This window comes from Pongo abelii, chromosome 18 (assembly GCF_028885655.2).
Source record: "Pongo abelii isolate AG06213 chromosome 18, NHGRI_mPonAbe1-v2.0_pri, whole genome shotgun sequence".
Taxonomy (NCBI): Eukaryota; Metazoa; Chordata; class Mammalia; order Primates; family Hominidae; genus Pongo; species Pongo abelii.
The window spans coordinates 33393321-33413750 of NC_072003.2; the positions used below are offsets into that span (position 1 = coordinate 33393321).

At 49.7% G+C, this 20430-nt stretch overlaps 1 protein-coding gene across 2 annotated transcripts; it reads right to left on the reverse strand.

The window, feature by feature from the left end:
* Positions 1 to 10343: 10343 nt before the first annotated feature.
* Positions 10344 to 11819, reverse strand: PYCARD (PYD and CARD domain containing). Of its 2 annotated transcripts, XM_002826376.5 has the most exons (3): positions 11243 to 11819; positions 10996 to 11052; positions 10344 to 10700 (listed from the first exon to the last, which is right to left on the reverse strand). In XM_002826376.5, exons 1-3 carry the CDS (start codon positions 11514 to 11516, stop codon positions 10444 to 10446), a joined length of 588 nt encoding a protein of 195 aa, XP_002826422.1. In that variant the 5' UTR covers positions 11517 to 11819; the 3' UTR covers positions 10344 to 10443. The 2 variants fall into 2 exon arrangements, with proteins under 2 accessions (XP_002826422.1, XP_009248950.1); XM_009250675.3 differs by lacking the exon at positions 10996 to 11052 and having other exon boundaries at positions 11243 to 11721.
* Positions 11820 to 20430: the final 8611 nt, after the last annotated feature.

Here is a 20430-nt window from a genome sequence, read left to right on the forward strand (position 1 = left end):
GCAGTATTCAGATCTGACCATGGTGGAGAGCGCTTAGCCACTCTGGGTCTTTCACAGGAAGGAGAGTAACTGAGTGCTTCAGGGGTTTGTGGAGTGGAGTCAGGATCTAATCCTCAACCCTGGGAGACCAGGCAGTTGACGGCTGAGAAGGAAGTACATAAGTTATATGGTTCTCAGAATCAGAAAATGGGAAAGCCGGAAGTGAGTCCTACTCAAGATTTCTTGACTCTATTTCCATTTTATGGCATTCTGATTCTGAAACCATCATGCAGGAGGTCCTGAAGGGGCCAAATTCCTATCCCAGCCTGGTTTACTTAGGTCTTAAGAGGATGCTACAATGAGAAGAGACTTGGGAAATGGAGATGGTGAAAAGGGGGAAGGTTTTCTGGGAAAGGAAGGTAGAGGTAGTTGCTTGTATTTAAAGGAGTCGAGTGACTCCCTAGCTGCTCTGGTGAACAGGGCTTGGGTAGATACCTGCTATAAGGAGACTGGTCTGGCTGGGTCACTTTCACATCCTGCCTGTACTTAGAGAGGGCTTGAGGTCATTGACATTTTGAGATTTTAGGCTTGATCCCTTTTTGATTGGAGGGTGGAAGGCCCTCCTAAGGGAATGATGAGTGGTAGGAGGGGGAAGGGGTTGCAGCCAATGAGTTAAAACCTTAGAGCAGTGTTCCTCAGCCTCTTACCATGTGGTTGTAAAGTTGCGCATACCTGCCAACCAGTTATTTAGCATGCTTTTTATTTTAGTTACACAGAGCGTAAAATTAACCCAAGAGCAAAAAGGTTTTAGTTACGGGGTTTTTAAACTTGGTTTGTAAGACAGCTGCCATCACAAGCATAGCTTACAAATGTGCTGGGGACCCCTAATTGGGAAGTGTTTTCCTTTCAAATTTTTATTTTTTATTTTTAGAGACAGAGTCTTGCTCTGTCACCCAGGCTGGAGTGCAGTGGTGTGATCTCGGCTCACTGTAGCCTCCGCCTCCTGAGTTCAAGCGATTCTCCTGCCTCAGCCTTCTGAGTAGCTGGGAATACAGGCGTGGGCCACCATGCCCACCTAATTTTTGCATTTTTAGTGGAGGTGTGGTTTCACTGTGTTGGCCAGGCTGGTCTCTAACTCCTGACCTCGGGTGATCCACCCGCCTTGGCCTCCCAAAGTGCTGGAATTACAGGGATGAGCCGCTGCATCGGGCCATCCTCTCAAATTTTCAAGTGTTCCACAAGTATGTTCTCTACTGAAGAGTTGCTGCATCCTTGAATCTTGGGTGATTTGAGGCACAGAAACTATGACTATTTTTTGAGATGGGAGTTTTGCTCTTGTTGCCCAGGCTAGAGTGCAATGGCACGTTTTTGGCTTACCACAACCGCCGCCTCCTGGTTTCAAGCGATAGCTGGGATTACAGGCATGCGCCACTATGCCCAGCTAATTTATTTGTATTTTTAGTAGAGACGGGGTTTCTCCATGTTGGTCAGGCTGGTCTCGAACTCCCGACCTCAGGTGATGCACACACCTCGGCCTCCCAAGAAACCATGACTTAGGAATAGCAGGTTTGCCTTCCCTGTCAGCATTGGGGTGCTCTCTAAGCAACAGTAGGCAGAGAGTGGCCTGGCATATTAAAAACAAAGGATCGTCAAGTGGGCCTTCCCAGGCATTGCTTTGACTTAGTACATGTAGAGGATGTGGCAGTTCTCTCCCTGTCCCTGCTGCTGCTGGTTTTTCTTTGTTAAATGTTACGTTGAAATGGCCTGATAAGATATTTCTGAGTAGTTCACTGTTGGTGCTTTGCCTAGCAGGATTCTAATCTTGCTTTGGTTGTGGTCTCCTGATGCCCTCCTGCTAGGAGTGGAGGAGGTCGAAGCTCCTTGTAAGATCTGATTACTGGGACCATTAGTGTCAAGTTCCTGTGTCCTTCAAATGGCATATGTGATTGGCCTTGGCCTTAAAAGGAAATAGGGTCCCAGGTGACTGTTTAGTGGGTAGGTCCAGTTTGGGGGGATTTTCCAGGAGAATGGATAGAGACACCTAGCAGCAGAGAGAACATTGGTGCCTCTCAAGCCAACCTCCCACCTCAGCCTCCCAGGTAGCTGGGACTACAGGTGCTTCCTCATTACCACACCTGGGTAATTTTTTTTTTATTATTACTTTTTTTTTTTTTAAGAGACAGGGTTTCACCGGGTTGCCCAGGCTGGTCTTGAACTGGGCTCAAGTGACCTGCCTGCCTCAGCCTCCCAAAGTGCTGGGATCACAGGTGTGACCCCACTGTGCTTGGCCAGAATACTCTATTCTTACTGAATGATTGAAGTCTGTCTTGAAGCGTTAGGTGTCCCATTTTTGTGAGTTGGAATTGGGACAGGCTAAGTAGGAAGTGAGGACGGTTGGGAGAGCTGTGCTGTAGGTCTGTTTGTCCCTTCCTTGATGTAGCCTTCAGTTAGCCCTTTCAGCTTTTTTCCCCATCTCGTGCCGGGCCTTCCTGGGTTTCAGTACTTGGATGTAGGGCTGCAGTTGCGTCAGTGGTGGGTAGATTGACCAGGAGTTAAGGTCTAGGGTCCAGCCCATTTGAGACTTGACTCACTGATCTACCTTTAGGCATGTCTTCCTACTTCCAGTCTCATCCTTTTTAAATAAATTTTTTTTTTTTTTTTTTTTTTTTGAGACAGGGTCTCACTCTGTCACCTAGGCTGGATTGCAGTGGTGTGATTTCGACCATCTGCAACCTTTGCCTCCCACCCGCAAGCGATCTGCCCACCTCAGCCTCTGGAGTAGCTGGGATAGGACTACAGGCACCTGCCACCATGACTGGCTAATTTTTTTTGTATTTTCTGTGGAGATAGGGTCTTGCCATGTTGCTCAGGCTGGTCTCAAAACTGCTCTGGGTTCAAGTGATTGTCCCACTTTGGCCTCACACAGGTGTGAGATACTGTGTCTGGCTATGAAGATTTTATTTTTAATTGACTTGTATATATTTATGGGGTACAATGTCCTATTTCTGTATATGTACACATTGTGAAATCAAATCAGGCTAATTAATATATCTGTCACTTCATATCAGCATGAATGAGAACATACAAAGCCACTCTTAGCAAATTTTGAAATTTATGTTATTTCAGTCCTTTTATGCTGGAGGTTGCAAATTTTTTGTGAATAATCAGACCAAAAATAAAAACAAAAAATAATTGAAGACAGACTTCAATCATTCAGTAAGAATAGTGTATTCTGGCCGAGCGTGGTGGGTCACACCTGTAATGGAGCACTAGGCATAAATGGGTTGAGACGGGTCTCCCTGTGTTGCTCAGGCTGGACTTGAACTCCTGGGCTTAAGTGATCTTCTTGCCCTCAGCCTCTCAGCTGGGACTGTGGATGCATGCCACTGTGTCTCGCATTTTTATGAACTATAGTCACCATGCTGTGCAGTGGCTTACCAGAACTCATTTCTTGCATCTGAAGTGTTGTACCCTTTGTCTCCCTGCTTACCCATACCTCCAAGCCTCTGGTAACCCCCATTCCACTTTCAGTTTCCGAGTTTGACTTTCTAGATTCCATGTATGAGGTCATGCAGTCTTTCTGTGGCTTATTTAATTTAGTATAATGTCTTCTAGATTCATTGATTCACCCATGTTGTTACAAATAACAGTTTCCTTTTAAAAAGCTGAATAGCATTCTGTTGTGTCTACATAGCACATTTAAAAATCCATCTGTTAATTGGGCACTTGGGTTGCATGCATATCTTGGCTAGTGTGAATAACGCTGCATTGGATGGGGGTGCAGACATCTCTGATGTACAGATTTCTTTTTTTTTTTTTTTTTTTGGAGACAAGAGTTTTGCTCTGCCACCCAGGCTGGAGTGAGTGGTAGGATCTTGGCTCACTGCAACCTCTGCCTCCCAGGTTCAAGCGATTCTCCTGCCTCAGCCTCCCAAGTGGCTGGGATTACAGGTGTGCACCACCATTCCCAGCTAACTCTTGTATTTTTAGTAGAGATGGGGTTTCTCCATGTTGACCAGGCTGGTCTCAAACTCCTGACCTCAGGTGATCTGCCTGCCTCCACCTCCAAACTGTTGGGATTACAGGCGTGAGCCACCGTGCCCAGCTGATGGAGATTTCAGTTCCCTTCACTGTACACCCAGAAGTGATATTGCTAGGTCATAGGGTACTTCCGTTAGCTATTTGAGGAGGCTTCCTGCTATTTTCCATAATGGCTGTATTAGTCCACATTTCCACCAGCAGTGTACAGGGGTTCCCTTCCTCCACATCTTTGCTGGTTATCTTTCATGTTTTTGATACAGCCATTCTAACAGGTGTGAGGTGACATTTCTTATCCTTTTTAACCATCCACCATGGAGTCTGTAACTAGGTCTCACTTCCTATCCTAGCCTGCAAGAGAGGCTAAACTTAGTATGTAATGTGGGGTCCTATCTGCAGTCATTCCTCCCCAGTAGTCTCAGACTCCATTTTTACCTTTGGATCCTCAGTTCTGACAAACCCTCTTTTTCTTCATCTTTATTTTGAAATTTTAAAGACATGGGGTCTCACTTTTGCTGGTCTCAGTGGTCCCCAGCGATCCTTCCACCTGAGGCTTCTGAATGACTGGGACTACAGGTGTGCTCTACTGCACCTGGCTATTTTGAAATAATTTGACTTAGAAGAATATTTCTACAATTGTGTTCACCTTCTTATGCAAATATAATCTTCAATGGCGCTGGCGTATAAAAGCTGAGAAAGTATTGTCAAGTGGGTTGTGCCAGCACATCTGACTGGATTTTTTGTTGTAGAAATATTGGATCCTCATCTGAGGCCAGGAGTTTTTTGAGACCAGCCATGGTGAAACTCCGACTCTACTAAAAATACAAAAATTAGCTGGGCGTGGTGGCAGGTGCCTGCAGTCCCAGCTGCTCGGGAGGTTGAGGCAGGAGAATTGCTTGAACCCAGGAGGCCGGAGGTTGCCGTGAGCCGAGATCGCGCCGCTGCACTCCAGCCTGGGCAACGGAGTGAGACTCCGTCTCAAAAAACAAAAGTATTAGATCCTCAATCTCAAGGTATTCTAAGAGCTTTTGGAGACCATTGAGTGTAAAATTCCCAGTATGTTTGAGGCAGGAACAGACTTGGAGAAAGAATGTAGTTTATGAGCAGGAGTTTGGAGCTGGAAGAAATACTGCTTTCTGTTGGTGGTTAATGCTGTCAGCTCCTTGGATTGTGGCTTTAGCCCTAAATATTGGGGCAGTAGAGACTCTTAACTGGAAAACACCTGTGTTAGGGGCAAGAGGCAGAGGAAAGCTTGGGTGGTTGGGTTGAGGATGGTGGATGTGCTGTCCCTGTGAGAGTGCTGGTGCTGGACCCTGGAGCCAACGACAAAGCGTTTCAGCGAGCAGGGTCCAAGCAAGGGCAGTCGAGGGCCGGATGAAGTGGGCAGGAACCGAGTTTCCCAGGTGACATCCTGCCTGTGCTCATCACGCCGAGGGGTGGCAGTGTTGCACAATCACACAGATTCTTTGTCACTATTGAGTGCAGTGTTCTTAAGAATGGGGACCTGGCAGCCAGGTGCGATGGCTCGTGCCTGTAATCTCAACACTTTGGGAGGCTGAAGTAGGCAGATCACGAGGTCAGGAGTTTGAGACCAGCCTGGCCAACATAGTGAACCCCGTCTCTACTAAAAACACAAAAAAATTAGCCAAGCTTGATGGCAGGCACCTGTAATCCCAGCTACTCGAGAGGCTGAGGCTTGAAACCGGGAGGTGGAGGTTGCAGTGAGCCAAGATCGTGCCATTGCCCCCTGGCCTGGGCGACAGTGTGAGACTCTCAAAAAAATAAGTAAATAAATAAAAGGAGACCTAGGCTTGTGCTTGTTTTTTGGTTTTGATTTTCCAGAGTTTGAGGGAAAGTTGACCCATCCTGTTTATTGTGCCCTTGAGGAGGAAACAAGGCAAATCCCTACTCTTGTGGGCAGGGGTGCGCAAACCTGTCAGTCTGAGATGGCTAGAACCACATCCTCTATAACTTGGGGGGGATTTTATATATACATACACACACAGATTAAAAAAATAATAAAATACATGTACACATACACAGAGGAATCCTCCCTTACCTGTGGTTTCACCTTATACAGTTTCAGTACAGTATAATCTGTGCTTAATTTATAAATTGAACTTTATAATTTGTCAACATATGGATTCTAGCTCAGTAGGTCCAGGTGGGGCCCAAGATGTGCATTTCAGGCCAGGTGCGGTGGCTCATTCCTGTAATCTCAGCCCTTTGGGAGGCCGAGGTGGGAGGATCACTTGAGCCCAGGAGTTGAGACTAGCCTGGGTAGCAGCAACATTTTGTCTCTACCAGAATTTTAAAAAATTGGGCACGGTGGCTCACACCTGTAATCCCAGCACTTTGGGAGGCCAAGGTGGGCAGCTTGGCCAACATGGTGAAACCCCACGTCTACTAGAAGTACAAAATTTAGGCAGGTGTGGTGGCATGCACCTGTAATTCCAGCTACTTGGGAGGCTGAGGCAGTGGAATCGCTTGAATCTGGGAGGTGGAGGTTGCAGTGAGCTGAGATCATGCCACTGCACTCAAGCCTGGGCGAAAGAATGAGACTCCATCTCAAAAAAAAAAGTGGTGGCATGTACCTGTGGTCCCCGCTGGAGAGGTTGAGGCTGCAGTGAGCTGTGTTCCCACCACTGCACTCCAGCCTGCTGGCCTGGGAAACAGAACAAGACTGTCCCCCTGCCCTCCCCTCAAAGAAAGCATTTCTGACAGGCTTTCTGGTGATAATGATGCTGTTGGTTCAACACTTCTCTTAGAGTAACGTTCTAGAGTTTGGCAGAGTCAAATTATTTCTGAAGGGGAACTTTGTATAAAACTTTCATCTTTCTCCCTCTCCCACCTCCATGCTTTACCCACCTCCATGCTTTATTTTTTTGAGACAGGGTCTTGCTCTGTGGCCCAAGCTGGAGTGCAGTAGCATGATCACAGCTCACTGCAACCTCCAACTCCTGGGCTCAAGTAATTCTGCCACCTCAGCCACGGTGGCTTGGACTACAGGCATGAGCCACCATGTCCAGCTAATTTTGAAAATTATTTTGTGGAGATGAGGTCTCACTGTGTTGTTCAGGCTGGTCTTAAACTCTTGAGCTTAATTAAGCAGTCCTCTCTGCTCGGCGTCCCTAAGTGCTAGGATTATATTTCTGTATAAAATGCTGGCTAGGAGCTAAGGAAAAGGAAGACGGGGCCCTGCGTGTGGGTTTTGGTAATTAGCAGAGGCCCAGCCAACACTGGCTTCTGTTCTGTTTTTTTTTTTTTTTTTTTTTTTTTTTAAGTCTTGTGAAGCTTAAATAGGTTTGAGCAAAAAAGAGGATGCTATCCTCTGTGGGATTTTTGCTGGTGTGGGGAGATCTGGACCATCGTGGAGGGAGTCTGCAGCACAGGGATGGGATTTGGTTCCTGCAGAGCCTCAGAGAAGCATGGGAGAGCCCTTCAGGTGTTAGGGGAAGGTGATTTTGAGTTGTTCCTTCACTTTGTTGAATGTCTCTGAAATCCAGTTCTGGGGCTTGGCAGGAATGTTGCCGCTTGCAGTGGCTGCCCTTCAGCTTATCTGGGGTGTGTCCCAAGATGCTGGAGTTGTCTGGGGCCATCTGGACTGGGGCTGGGCCTTCCACATCCATGGAGCCACTACTAGGACTGGGAGTGACAGAACGAGTCTGGGGGTGCTGCCAGAGGGGCACTCTAGATTGTTCTTGGGATAGCACAGTTGCCCAGATACAGTTCTAAGCCATTGAGGGGCTAGGAGCAGAATCGTCCTAGTGGAGGTGATTGCTAACTCTGAGGTGTACTTGCCATGAGCCAGTTGCTGTTAGGGGATGAGCTGATTCCTGTCACTCCCACTTTAGAGGGGATGCTGACACAGCTAGTGAGAGATGGGGCAGGGACTTGAACCTCTATTTTTTAGCTGTAGAACTTCTGTCGTTAACCACTATGCTATGCCTAAAATCTGAGGTGACTTCTGGTAGGACTCTTTCTCCCGCAGCCGAAAGGAAAAACGAAGCCCCAAGAAATGTTTTATCTTAGGGAAACTTTCTTGGAACCACTTCCTTCCCTCAGGCCTGCACTGGTTTTTGTAGCGACTCTAAGGATGTTTGTCATGCAAGGATGTGTTACCTATGGCCCCATGTCAGGAGAATGATTAGGTTCCTGTGAAGTTTAAAAAAATCGTGTTAGATACTAGAGATACACAGTAACTGCCATATATTGATGATTTTCTACATGCAAGGCACTTGTACAGAGGTTGAAAAGATGTCTCCATTTAAGCAGGGGAGTGGTAGAGTCTTCTGTGAAGGTAGACCAGCACATGGTTTGCATTGCCACAGAGACACTGGGAAGAGCCTCTGAAACCCAGAGGAACGCATGCGTATGGGCAGTCTGGGGCAGGTAGAAGATGTCAAAGTGTCCAGAGATAAAGGGGTCAGCATGTGCAAGGGCACCGGGTATGAGCAGATAGTGGTGGGATCGTGGGTATGTGAGGAGAGGAGAGGTTGCATGGGCTTAAGTGCCAGGTTAGGAGGAGAGTTTAGGTGTCCTGTTAAGAATGACAGTCAGCTGGGTGGGCGTGGTGGTATGCACCTGTAGTCCCAGCTATTCAGGAGGCTGAGGCTGGAGGATTGCTTGAGCCCAGGGGTTTGAGGCTGCAGTGAACCATGATCACACCACTGCGCACCAGCCAGAGCAACAGATGAGATCGTGTCTCAAAAAAAGTGAGAGTCTGTTCCCAAGATCAGTTTGGATTTCTCAGGCTCTTGGAGCTAGAGGCAGGGAGGACAAGGTAGGAGGCGTGTTGCAGATAAGATGTAATTAGAGATAAGCCTGGTGGAGCAGTGAGGTTGGAAAGTGGTTATTTGGTGATTCCTAAGGATAGGATTCAGGGCCTCCTTGGTATCTGCCCATTGCTTTGCAAATCCTCCCTCTTCAAGGCCAGAAAGGATTGCTTGTGAAGTGTACTCAGGAAGTAGCCCTAGATTCCTGCTTTCCCAAACAGCCTCTGGAAAGACCTCAAGTTTCCTGGAGAGAGATACTCATATTTCCCTTTGTAGGCAAAAATTGCATCAAGAAGGCAGGCGCGGTGGCTCATACCTGTAGTCCCAGCACTTTGGGCGGCTGAGGTGGATGGATCACTTGAGGTCAGGCGTTTGAGACCAGCCTGGGCAACGTGGCAAAATCCCGTTTCTACTAAAAATGCGAAAATTAACCGGGTGGGGTGGCAAGCACCTGTAATCCCAGTTACTTGACTGGCTGAGCCACAAGAATTGCTTGAACCTGGGAGGCAGAGGTTGCGGTGAGCTGAAATCGTGCTACTGCACTCCAGCCTGGGTGACAGAGTAAGCCTCCGTCTCAAAAAAAAAAAAAAAAAAAAGTGGCCGGGCGCATTGGCTCACGCCTGTAATTCCAGCACCCCAGCACTTTGGGAGGCGGAGGCGGGTGGACCACTTGAGGTCAGAAGTTCCAGACCAGCCTGGCTGACATGGTGAAACCTTGTCTCTACTAAAAACACAAAAACTAGCCGGGTGTGGTGGCGGGGGGGTCTGTAATCCCAGCTATTCGGGAGGCTGAGGCACAAGAATAGCTTGAACCTGGGAGGTGGAGGTTGCAGTGAGCCGAGGTCATGCCACTGCACTCCAGTCTGGGTGACACAGCGAGATTCCATCTCAAAAAAGTTTTAAATGTTCCTTTCAAATGAATGAATGAGTAATAACCCTCCAAAAAATTGCATCAAGAAAACGGGCAGTTACCACAACTCATTTCCTGAAAATTTGCTTTGGTGGTTGGCATGTTTTTTGAGCAAAATGCAACCTATGACCCTTTTCCCTACGGGATGGGGTCGGGCAGAGGGGGCCTTTAAGCCTGTTAGAGCCAGCGCCAGAAGGAGCCCTCGAGCAATTTGGTGACTTGTGCTCTTCTGTCCTATGTTTAGATAATGCTCTAATGTGTCTCCCCCTGCAAATTTCTCTAATTTTGCATTTTTCTCCAGTGGAAAATGTGGAAGATAGGGGAGCTATGAAAACTAGTGTGTTTCTAAATGCCTCGGACAGAGCTGCCCACCACAGTTTGCGCCCTGGTACATGCCTCTTAACCTTCGGACCTGGGCCACAGGCTGTTATCTATAATGGCAAGGTTAGACACTTTGGGGAGCACTGGAGGAGCACCACCTGGTGAATGAGGAGGAATATTTCATGGCGATACCAGGAAGGATGGAGGAAGCATTTGGGGTGCCCGAGGCCCTAGGGACATGGAGCTGGAGGCTGGGCGGCCTCTGAAGCATAGCTGAGTTCTGCACATGACAGCAGGCTAGAAACAGGAAAACACACAAGTTCAAGCTGGCTTTTCATATATTGTGTATAAAAACATCAGATGCAGGATGAGTTTGGTGGGATTGCCAGGGGCTGACCGGAGTTTTGCTGGGAAGGAGTCTCAGCTCCGCTCCAGGTCCTCCAACAGGTAGGACTGGGACTCCCTTAGGGCCTGGAGGAGCAAGTCCTTGCAGGTCCAGTTCCAGGCTGGTGTGAAGCTGAAGAGCTTCCGCATCTTGCTTGGGTTGGTGGGCTCGGCCCGCACTGCCTGGTACTGCTCATCCGTCAGGACCTTCCCGTACAGGGCATCCAGCAGCCACTCAACGTTTGTGACCCTCGCGATAAGCGCAGCCCGGTGCTGGTCTATAAAGTGCAGGCCTGGGGGTGGGAGGAGACCATGAGCCAGCAGCTAGGGTGTGGGGCCTGTCCCTGCTGAACTTGAGTTCTTCAGGAATTCCTCTGCAAGCCTAGGAACAGGGCTCCAGGGGGCGGCCCACCAGGACCCCACATGCAGTGGGATGAGGGTAATATTGTCTCCCTTCCCCCGCAGGGTGAGGGTTGGTGGGTGGGGTGCGCAGGGTTGCCAAGACGTGCTGCCCTGCCCTGGTTGTGGGAGCACAGATGCAGGCTGGGCAGGAGCGCGGTGGGGCCGGGCTGGGTGTGGAGGCCTCACCTGGCTTGGCTGCCGACTGAGGAGGGGCCTGGATCCCAGCTGGCGCGGCTCCACAGCCTGGAAGGATATGGGTCAAGTGATCCCCTTCCCTTCCCGCCATGGGGCCGGGGTCCCGTTGATCGGGAGGCCAAGCACGGGGAGCCTCCTTTCCGGTAGAGCAGCTTTGTTTAGGGGTAGGAGGAACAGAAAGCGGAAGAGCCAGAGGGGTAAGCGCTGGTGTGGGTGGAGGGGAACGGGGGCGGCTCACCCTGGTGCGTGGCCGCCTGCAGCTGCCCGGCCATCTCCTGCAGGCCCATGTCGCGCAGCACGTTAGCGGTGAGCTCGGCGCCGTAGGCCTCCAGGTAGAAGCTGACCAGCTTGTCGGTGAGGTCCAAGGCGTCCATGGACAGCAGTGCGCCCCGCGGGATGCGCCCGTAGCCCTCGCGCAGCGGCACCGACAGCAGCTTCAGCTTGAACTTCTTGAGCTCCTCGGCGGTCAGGTTCTCCAGCGCATCCAGGATGGCGTCGCGCGCACGCCCCATGGCTCCGGGATCCCCGGCCGCTGCCGCCGCTCACCCTGCGGCCGCCGACAAGGAGGAAGTCGGCTCCGGGGCGGAACCTGGACTCCCCGCCTTCCTCCCACTCTGGTCTCCCGACTCCCCGCCCCGGTCCGTTGCCCTCCAGCAAAAGGCGCTTCCTGACTACACCCTTGGTCCCCTCCCACCCAGGCCTCTGGATTGAGGCCCCAGGCCGTCGGGGGACGCCAGGATCGCGCCCTCCAGCTGGCCTGCGAGGTGGGACCCGGGAGGGGGCCCGCAGAGGGGCTCATGGGTGGCGCCTGCTTGTCTCTGGGCTTGCACCAGCGGGTAGAGACCAGAAACCTGGGCTGGCTCTCACTGGGTTTATTGGAGCACCTAGGCTTAGAATCTCGGATTTCTAGAATCCCGAAACCTCCGCGGTTCCTCTAACCTTAGGATCCTCTCCCACATGTGGTAGAAAATTGGAATCATGACAGCTAGAAGCGTGAAGCTCCCTCAGTTCCATATACTGGGGAAAAATGAGTTGTACAAAAGGGAAGAGAGTGCAAATCTCTCTGAGCTTCAGTTTCATTTTCTGCGACATGGGGATAACCCTCAGGTGCTTATAAATATTCCAGCATAACGTGGCCAACCCGATGGCTCCCGAAACCTTGCCAGATGCTTCCTAGGGAAGGCAGAATTTGATCCCAAGAGCTGAATTTCTTGGGAAGTGATGACAAGAGCTATTGGTTGAGAACATTCTCAAATGGAGGGAGCATCCTGGGTAGAGAGCCAGCCACTCTGGGCCCAGGGGCTTGGGATAGCATTGGAACCTGTGCTGTGCCTAAAATTCTTCCTTTTTTTTTTTTCTTTTAGAGACAGGATCTCACTGTGTTGCCCAGGCTGGAATGCAGTGGTGTGACCATCACTCCCTGCAGCTTTGAACTCCTGGGCTCAAGCGATCCTCCTGCATCACCTCCCAAAATGCTGAGATTATGGGCACCAGGCACCGTGTCCCGCCCTCAATTTGTTCCTAACATGGCTGGGGAGGTCTGCTGGTCTGACCTCTGTGGGCCTCCCTGGCCTTGTCTTATGCCACACCCTGCTTTCCCTCAATCTCCGAGTTGTAGCCACGCTGGTCTCTCAGTTTCTCAAGTGTGCCAGCTTCCTTTTACCTCTCCAAGCCTTTGCACATGCTGTTCCCTCAGCCTTGAAATCTCTTCCCTCTTTGCCTGGCCTCAAGTTAAATGTCACTTCCTCTGGGAGACCAGGCTTAGAGCTTAGCTTAGAGCTTAGCTTAAGCTTAAGCTTAGAGCTTAGAGCTTTTCCCAGGCTAGTTCATGACATGTGCTACGTATCTGTAGCTCTCATGGCAAGCGTAACGAATCCTGTGCGCTTGTTTAAAACCACTTCTCCCTGCCAGTCTGTAAATCATGCCTGTCCAGATCATTGTTGTCTCCTCAGCATCCAGAACAGGGCTTGACAAATAGTAGGTGCTCAGTAAATGGTTCCAGAATGAATAACGAATGAATAGACCTTGTGGCTAAAGGGAGGATACCAGTAACTGCAAGCTATGCCTTATATACAAGCTCTTCAAAGAGAGACAGCCTCCAGGAGATTAAAGACCATGAACTTGAAGCCATACAGTTCTTTGTTTGAATCCTGACTCTACTTCCCAAGGGGGATATTTGGAATCCTTTATTTTTCCCTCTCATCTGGGTTGTAACAATCACCGTTCCTTGTGGTCATACGACCCTGACATATTATACATTTATTTACTTATTGGACATTCATCCCTCTCTAAAATGTGAGCCCTATGAGCATTGGAGACCTTAACTGTCTTATTCTTTGCTGAATCCCTAGCGTCAAGAATGTACGTGGAAATAGCTGGATGTGGTGGAGGGCGCCTGTAATCCTAGCTACTAGGGAGGCTGAGGTATGAGAATCGCTTGAACCCGGGAGGCAGAGGCTACGGTGAGCCAAGATTGCACCACTGCACTCCAGCCTGGGTGACAGAGCTAGATTCCATCTGAAAAAAAAAAAAAAATAATGTATCTGGAACACAGTAGGTGCTGAGTAAAGATTTGCTGAGTGAAGGAATGAATGAGGCTGTGATGCCTGCAGCATGTTGTATTCAAAAGCTTCCAGCATGGCTGGGTGCAGTGGCTCATCACACCTGTAATCTCAGTGCTTTGGGAGGCTGAGGCTGAAGGGTCACTTGAGCCCAGGAGGTTGAGTGTGCAGTGAGCTATGATTGTGCCACTGCACTCTGTGCCACTCGGCTACAGACACCTTGTCTCAAAAACAAACAAGACAAACAAAAAACCAGGATGGGCCAGGCTTGGTGACTCATGCCTGTAATCCCAGCATTTTGGGAGGGCGAGGTGGGTGGAGATCAGGAGTTTGAGACCAGCCTGGCCAACAAGGTGAAACCCCATCTCTACTAAAAATACAAAAATTAGCCGGGCGTGGTGGCAGGTGCCTGTAATCCCAGCTACTGGGGAGGCTGAAGCAGGAGAATCGCCTGAACCCAGGAGGCAGAGGTTGCAGTGAGCCAAGATCACACCATTGCATTCCAGCCTGGGCAACAAGAGCGAAACTCCATCTCAAAAGAGGAACAAAAACAAACAAACAAAAACCACCATCGGGAGCAGTGCTCTGCTACCCTGCTGAAAGCCTTTTTGTTGTTGTTGTTGTTTGTTTTTTCTTTTGAAGACAGGGCCTCACTCTGTTGCCCAGGTTGGAGTACACCAGAGGGATTGTGGCTCACTGCAGCCTCGAACTCCTGGGCTCAAGCAATTCTCTCACCTCGGCCTCCCGAGTACCTGCGACTACAGTTGTGCCACCATGCCTGGCAAGTTTTTTAAATTTTTATAGAGAATGGGTTTCCCTATGTTGTTCAGGCTGGTCTCAAACTCCTGGGCTCAGCAATCCTCCTGCCTTGGCCTCCCAACATGCTAGGATTACAGGTGTGAGCCACCGTGCCTGGCCTTGCTCCCCATCCTTGTAGCATGTAGGCTGGGGTAAGCTGTGTGCCAACATCCTCACCATGGGTGGCACTTGTGGTCCAACAGCCAGTGTTCCTTGGCTCATGGATGTTTATCATGCCTTCTCACTGGCCTTTATCCTTCCAGAATCTCCATTTCGTTTTGTGCACTGTGGCCAGAAGGATACATCTTCCTAACCCACACATATGATCCTGCGCCTGCCTGGCTCAGAGACCCCCCCATGACTCCCCAGTGCTCTCAAACTCAAGTCCCAAGCCCTTGGCTTGGACTTCAAGGTCCTTGCCAACCTCTTCAGCTGCCCCTTCCAGCTTGCTGATCTGTGAACCTCTGCCCCTGTGGGAGCTGCTCTCTGCTTGGCCTTTTTTTCCTCCTGGTCTACTTGGTGAGTTCCCGCCTGTCTTCTGACATTCATCAGGCATCACTGTTTCTTTTCTGCTTTTATTTTAGAGATGAGGTCTCACTCTGTTGCCCAGGCTGGAGTGCAGTGCGCAATCATAGCTCACTGTAGCCTCGAACTCCTGGGTTCAAGCGATCCTCCCACCTCAGCTTCCTGTGTAGCTGGAACTACGGGTGCATGCCACCACGCTCAGCTAATTTTTAAATTTTTTTATAGAGATGGGGTCTTGCTATGTTGCCCAGGCTGATCTCCAACACCTGGGCTCAGCAATCCTCCTGCCTTGGCCTCCCAAAGCACTGGGATTACAGGTGTGAGCCAACACACCCAACCTAGGAGTCACCTCTTCTAATAAATAATAGAAATAAGCGTTTAGTCTGCAGTCCTTCACATGCCTCCTTCCTTCCTTCCCTCCTTTCCTTCTTTCCTTTTTTTTTTCCCTTTCTCGCTCTTTTTTTTTTTTTTGAGATGGAGTCTTGCTCTGTTGCCAGGCTGGAGTGCAGTGGCGTGATCTCGGCTCACTGCAACCTCCACCTCCTAGGTTCAAGCGATTCTCCTGCCTCAGCCTCCCGAGTAGCTGGGACTACAGGCGCGCGCCACCACACCCAGCTAATTTTTGTATTTTTAGTAGAGACAAGGTTTCACCATGCTGGCCAGGATGGTCTTGATCTCTTGACCTTGTGATCCACTCACCTCTGCCTCCCAAAGTAGTGGGATTACAGGCATGAGCCACCACACTCGGCCTCTTTCTCTTTTCTCTCTTCCTTTCTTCCTTCCTTCCTTCCATCCATCCATCCTTCTTTCTTTCTTTCTTTCTTTCTCTCTTTCCTGTCTTTCTCTCTCTTTCTTTCCCTTTCTTCCTTCCTTCCTTCCCTTCCTCCCTCCCTCCCCTCCCCTCCCCTCCTCTTTCTTTCTTTATTTTTCTTTCTTTCTTTTTCTATCTTCTTTTTCTTTCCTTCCTTCCTTCTTTCCTTCCTTCCTTTCTCTCTCTTTCTTTCTTTCCTTTCTTCCTTCTCTCCCTCCCTCCCCCCTCCTTTCCTTCTTTCCTTCCTTCCTCCCTTCCCTTTCCTTCTTTCCTTCCTTCCTCTCTTTCTTCTTTCCTCTCTTTTCTTTTCCTTCCTTCCTCTTTCTTCTTTCCTCTCTTTTCTTTTCCTTCCTTCCTCTTTCTTCTTTCCTCTCTTTTCTTTTCCTTCTTTCCTCTCTTTTCTTTTGCTTCCTTCCTTCTCTCCCTCCCCCTCTTCCTCCCTCCCTCCTTTCCTTCCTTCCTTCCTCCTCCTCCTTTCTTTCTTCTTTCCTTTCTTTCCTTTCCCTCCCTTCTTCCCTTCTTTCCTTCCTTTCTTCCTTTCTTTTTCTTTTTCTTTTTTTCTCTCTTTTTTTTTTTTGAGATACAGTCTCACTCTGTTGCCCAGGCTGGAGTGCAATGGCATGATTATAGCTCACTACAGCCTTGACCTCCTGGGCTTAAACGATCCTCCCATCTCAGCCTCCCAAATAGCTGATACTACAGGTGTGTGCCACGATGCCCAGCCAATTTTTGTAATATATATATTTTTAGACAGAATCTTGCTCTGTCACCCAGGCTGGAGTGCGGTGGTCCCCTTACTGCAACCTCTGCCTCATGGGTTCAAGTGATTCTCGTGCTTCAGCTTCCTGAGTAACTGGGATGACAGACGTGAGCCATCATGCCCAGCTAACTTTTGTATTTTTAGTAGAGACGGGGTTTTGGCATGTTGCCCAGACTGGTCTCGAACCCCTTGGCTCAAGCAATCTTGCCTGTCTTGGCCCCCCAGGTACTGGGATTACCGGCGTGAGCCACCATGCCCAGCCCACGTGCATTATTTCTAAGCCTTATAGCAATCCCTTTGAGATAGGGAATCGTGGCCCCACTTTGTGAATGAAAAGATAGGTTCAGAGAGGTGGAAGGACTTGTCCAAGGTCACATTCCAGCACAGAGCTTGGCACAGATCCAGCCTTGATAAGCCGTTGTAGAATGACACAAGAATCCTAGAATCTAGAATCATCGAAACCTGCTCTTTTCACTTTGGTAGAATTGGAAGAGCTTTGAGTGTTTGATCCATTTAAAAATGATTGCCTGATTCAATCCCACAACGCAGAGCAGGCCACCTTTGCCATGTGGCCTCCTGCGTGCATCTCCAGAGCCCTTGTTTGGATGGGGTGGCCTTTGCTTTAGGTAAAACAAATGTGATGCCTTTCAATGGAACCTTTGGGGCTGCAGGAAAATGCACCTACAGGAGTGTGTGTATGTGTGTGTGTGCATGTGTGTGATGCCTCTCTCCTCCTCACACTCAGCTTCTTGGTAGAGAGGAGGTGAGCATGTGAGTCCCCGTGGGGTGAAGCTCCCCTTATTTCTGAGCATCACCACCCAGGGTCCTTCCTTTGGGGCCCAGCTTGCCCCTGGCATCTGACCCCAGTTACGTCCTACTGATACACATTCAGTTGGAGATGTGGCAGCTCCTGGCTGTGATTGTCACCTGCCATCACCTCAGAGCAAGTGTTAGCACTTCGGTGAGATGTCACAGGGAGGCAAGGGACAAGGGACTGGGGAAATGCAGCCGTTTCTCTCAGAGAACTGGAAGCCTCCCTCCTGCAGCAGTTTCAGGTTGGAGCTCAGTGAGAACAAGTGACATCTTTTGGCAGGTGCATGTGCTCTGTGAGCAGACTGCAAATTCTTTTGTTGCTTTTGTTTTGGAGACAGGGTCAGGCTCTGTCACCCAGCCTGGAGTGTAATGGCACCCTCTCGGCTCACTGTAGCCTCAACTTCCCAAGCCCAAGTGATCCTCCCATTTCTGCCTCCCAAGCACCTGGGACCATAGGCACGTGCCACCACACCTGGCTAATTTTTGTATTTTTTTTGTAAAGACGGGATTTCACCATGTTGCCCAGGCTGATCTTGAACTCCTGGGCTCAAGCAATCTGCCTGCCTCAGCCTCCCAAAGTGCCAGGATTACAGGCGTGAACCACCGTGCCCGGTCTGACCCTCCCCTCTTTCTGGATGCAAGCTCCAAGAGCTGAGTTTTGACCCCTGGCAGGAAAGAGCCTCCAGTTCTCAGCCCAGGCTCACCCTTGCCCCCCTGGACAGGAGCCAGAGTGGTTGGTGGAACTAGGATGCCTGCTTCCTGGGTGTGACCCCCACCCCCACAACAAAGTAACACCTTGATCGCTGGAGCCAGATTGCTTCTCCTGGGGCAAGAAGGACCACAGACTGCCAGGACATTGGGCAAGTCACTTAGCCCCTGTGCCCCATGGCCTCCCTGTAGGAAAGTGAAAGCGTTGTTATGAGGCTGCAATGAGTTGAGAATGGTGAAGAGCTGGTGCAGTGGCTCACACCTGCAATCTCAGCACTTTGGGAGGCTGAGATGGGCGGATCACCTGAGGTCAGGAGTTCGAGACCAGCCTGGCCAATATGGTGAAACCCTGTCTCTACTAAAAACACAAAAATTATCTGGGCATGGTGACAGGTGCCTGTAATCCCAGCTACTCGGGAGGCTGAGGCAGGAGAATTGCTTGAACCCGGGAGGGGGTTCAAGCACTATACTCCAGCCTGTGAGACAAGAGTGAGACTCTGTTTCAAAACAAAATAAAATAGCTGGGCATGGTGGCTCACACCTGTAATCCTAGCACTTTGGGAGGCCGAGGTGGGTGGATTGCCTGAGCTTGGGATTTTGAGACCAGCCTGTGCAATATGGCGAAACCCCATCTCGACTAAAACATAAAAATTAGCTGGGTGTGGTGGTGTGTGCCTGTAATCCTAGCACTTTGGGAGGCTGAGGTGGAATAATCGCTTGAACTTGGGAGACGGAGATTGCAGTGAGTTGCGATGGCCCCACTGCACTCCAGTCTGGGTGACAGAGTGACTCCATCTCAAAAAACAAACAAACAAAAAACAAAACAATTTACTTGTTGCATCTTTACAGAAATACATAGTCTTGATACTAATCCTTACATGATTATCATTTTATAGGTGAGGAAATCAGGTTAAGCGACTTGCCCAAGGTCACACAACAGGGAAATTCTAGTCAGGACTGGAACCTGGTAGTGACAGTCACTGCTTCCTAAGCCCTTGGATGTCAGCACACTGTCCCTGTTTATGTGGCATATTTTTTTTCTTTTTCTTTCTTTCTTTCTTTTTTTGAGACCGAGTTTTGTTCTTGTTGCCCAGGCTGGAGTTCAGTGGCTTAATCTCAGCTCACTGCAACCTCCGCCTCCTGAGTTCAAGCAATTCTCATGCCTCAGCCTCCCAAGTAGCTGGTGTTACAGGCACCAGCCACCATGCCCAGCTAATTTTATAATTTTAGTGGAGACGGGGTTTCACCATGTTGGTCAGGCTGGTCTTGAACTCCTGACCTCAAGTGATCCACCCACCTCGGCCTCCCAAAGAGCTGGGATTACAGGTGTGAGCCACCGTGCCCAGCCTATGTGGCATATTTTTTAGTTTAATCCTCATGACAACTCTACGGGATGGTTTTTTTTTTTTTTCTTTTCTTTTTGAGACAGAGTTCAAGCAATTCTCCTGGCTCAGCCTTTGGAGTAGCTGGGACTATGGGACTACAGGCATGAGCCATCATACTGTTTTGTTTGTTTGTTTTTGGTAGAGACGGGGGTCTCGCTGTGTTGCCCAGGTTGGTCTCAAACTTCTGGACTCAAGTGATCCTCCCACCTTGGCCTCCCAAAGTGCTGGGATTACAGGTGTGAGCCACCACACCCAGCCAGGATGATGTTATTTATCCTTATGTTGTATCTGAACGTGCTGAGGCCCAGAGAGGCAGGTGATTTTCCCAGGGGTGCCCAGCATGAGCTCATAAAGTCAGCATTCAGGACTTGCTTCTGTAGCAGCCCTGACTGGGGCTTTCTGGCCTCTCTCTGCATGTATCCAATAATCAGGAGCTCTCACCTTCCAAGGCACTCATTGCTTGAGTTGTTGGGAAGCTTTCCCTTAGGACAAGCTGAAATCTGTCCCTAGCTCTTTAGGTCTGAGGGACCTTGTAGAGCTAGCCACACTGGTTCACCACTCCCTCCTTCCCTGCACGTGGCTTCTTGCCTCTTCTTGTTCTCAGTCTGCTTAAGACAATCAATGTTCCTTCCGTGGATCAGAGGCCAGTCCTGGCCCATCTGCAGGGAAGGACTGAGTTGACTATCACCCACCTGTCTTAGACACCCACTCCTATAGATGACAGCAGGACCTTCAGTCCCAACTTGGCAATATTGGAAACTCCGGATGAGATTTAAGTTCTGGAAGTTGAGTTTTTGAGCATGAGCAACTTGCGGTTTCAGAGACCAGCTCCAGATATACCCTCTTTCAAACCCTCTTCCTATTGCTAACACAAGGCTGCGTCTGAGCCATCCAGAATGGAAGAGAAGAAATCAGGGGCTTTTAGCCAGGCATGGTGGTGAACGCCTGCAGTCCCCGTTACTCGGGAGGCTGAGGTGGGAGGATCACTTTAGCCTGGGAGGTCGAGGCTGTAGTGAGCCATGATTATAACATTGCACTCCAGCCTGGGCGACACAGTGAGACCTC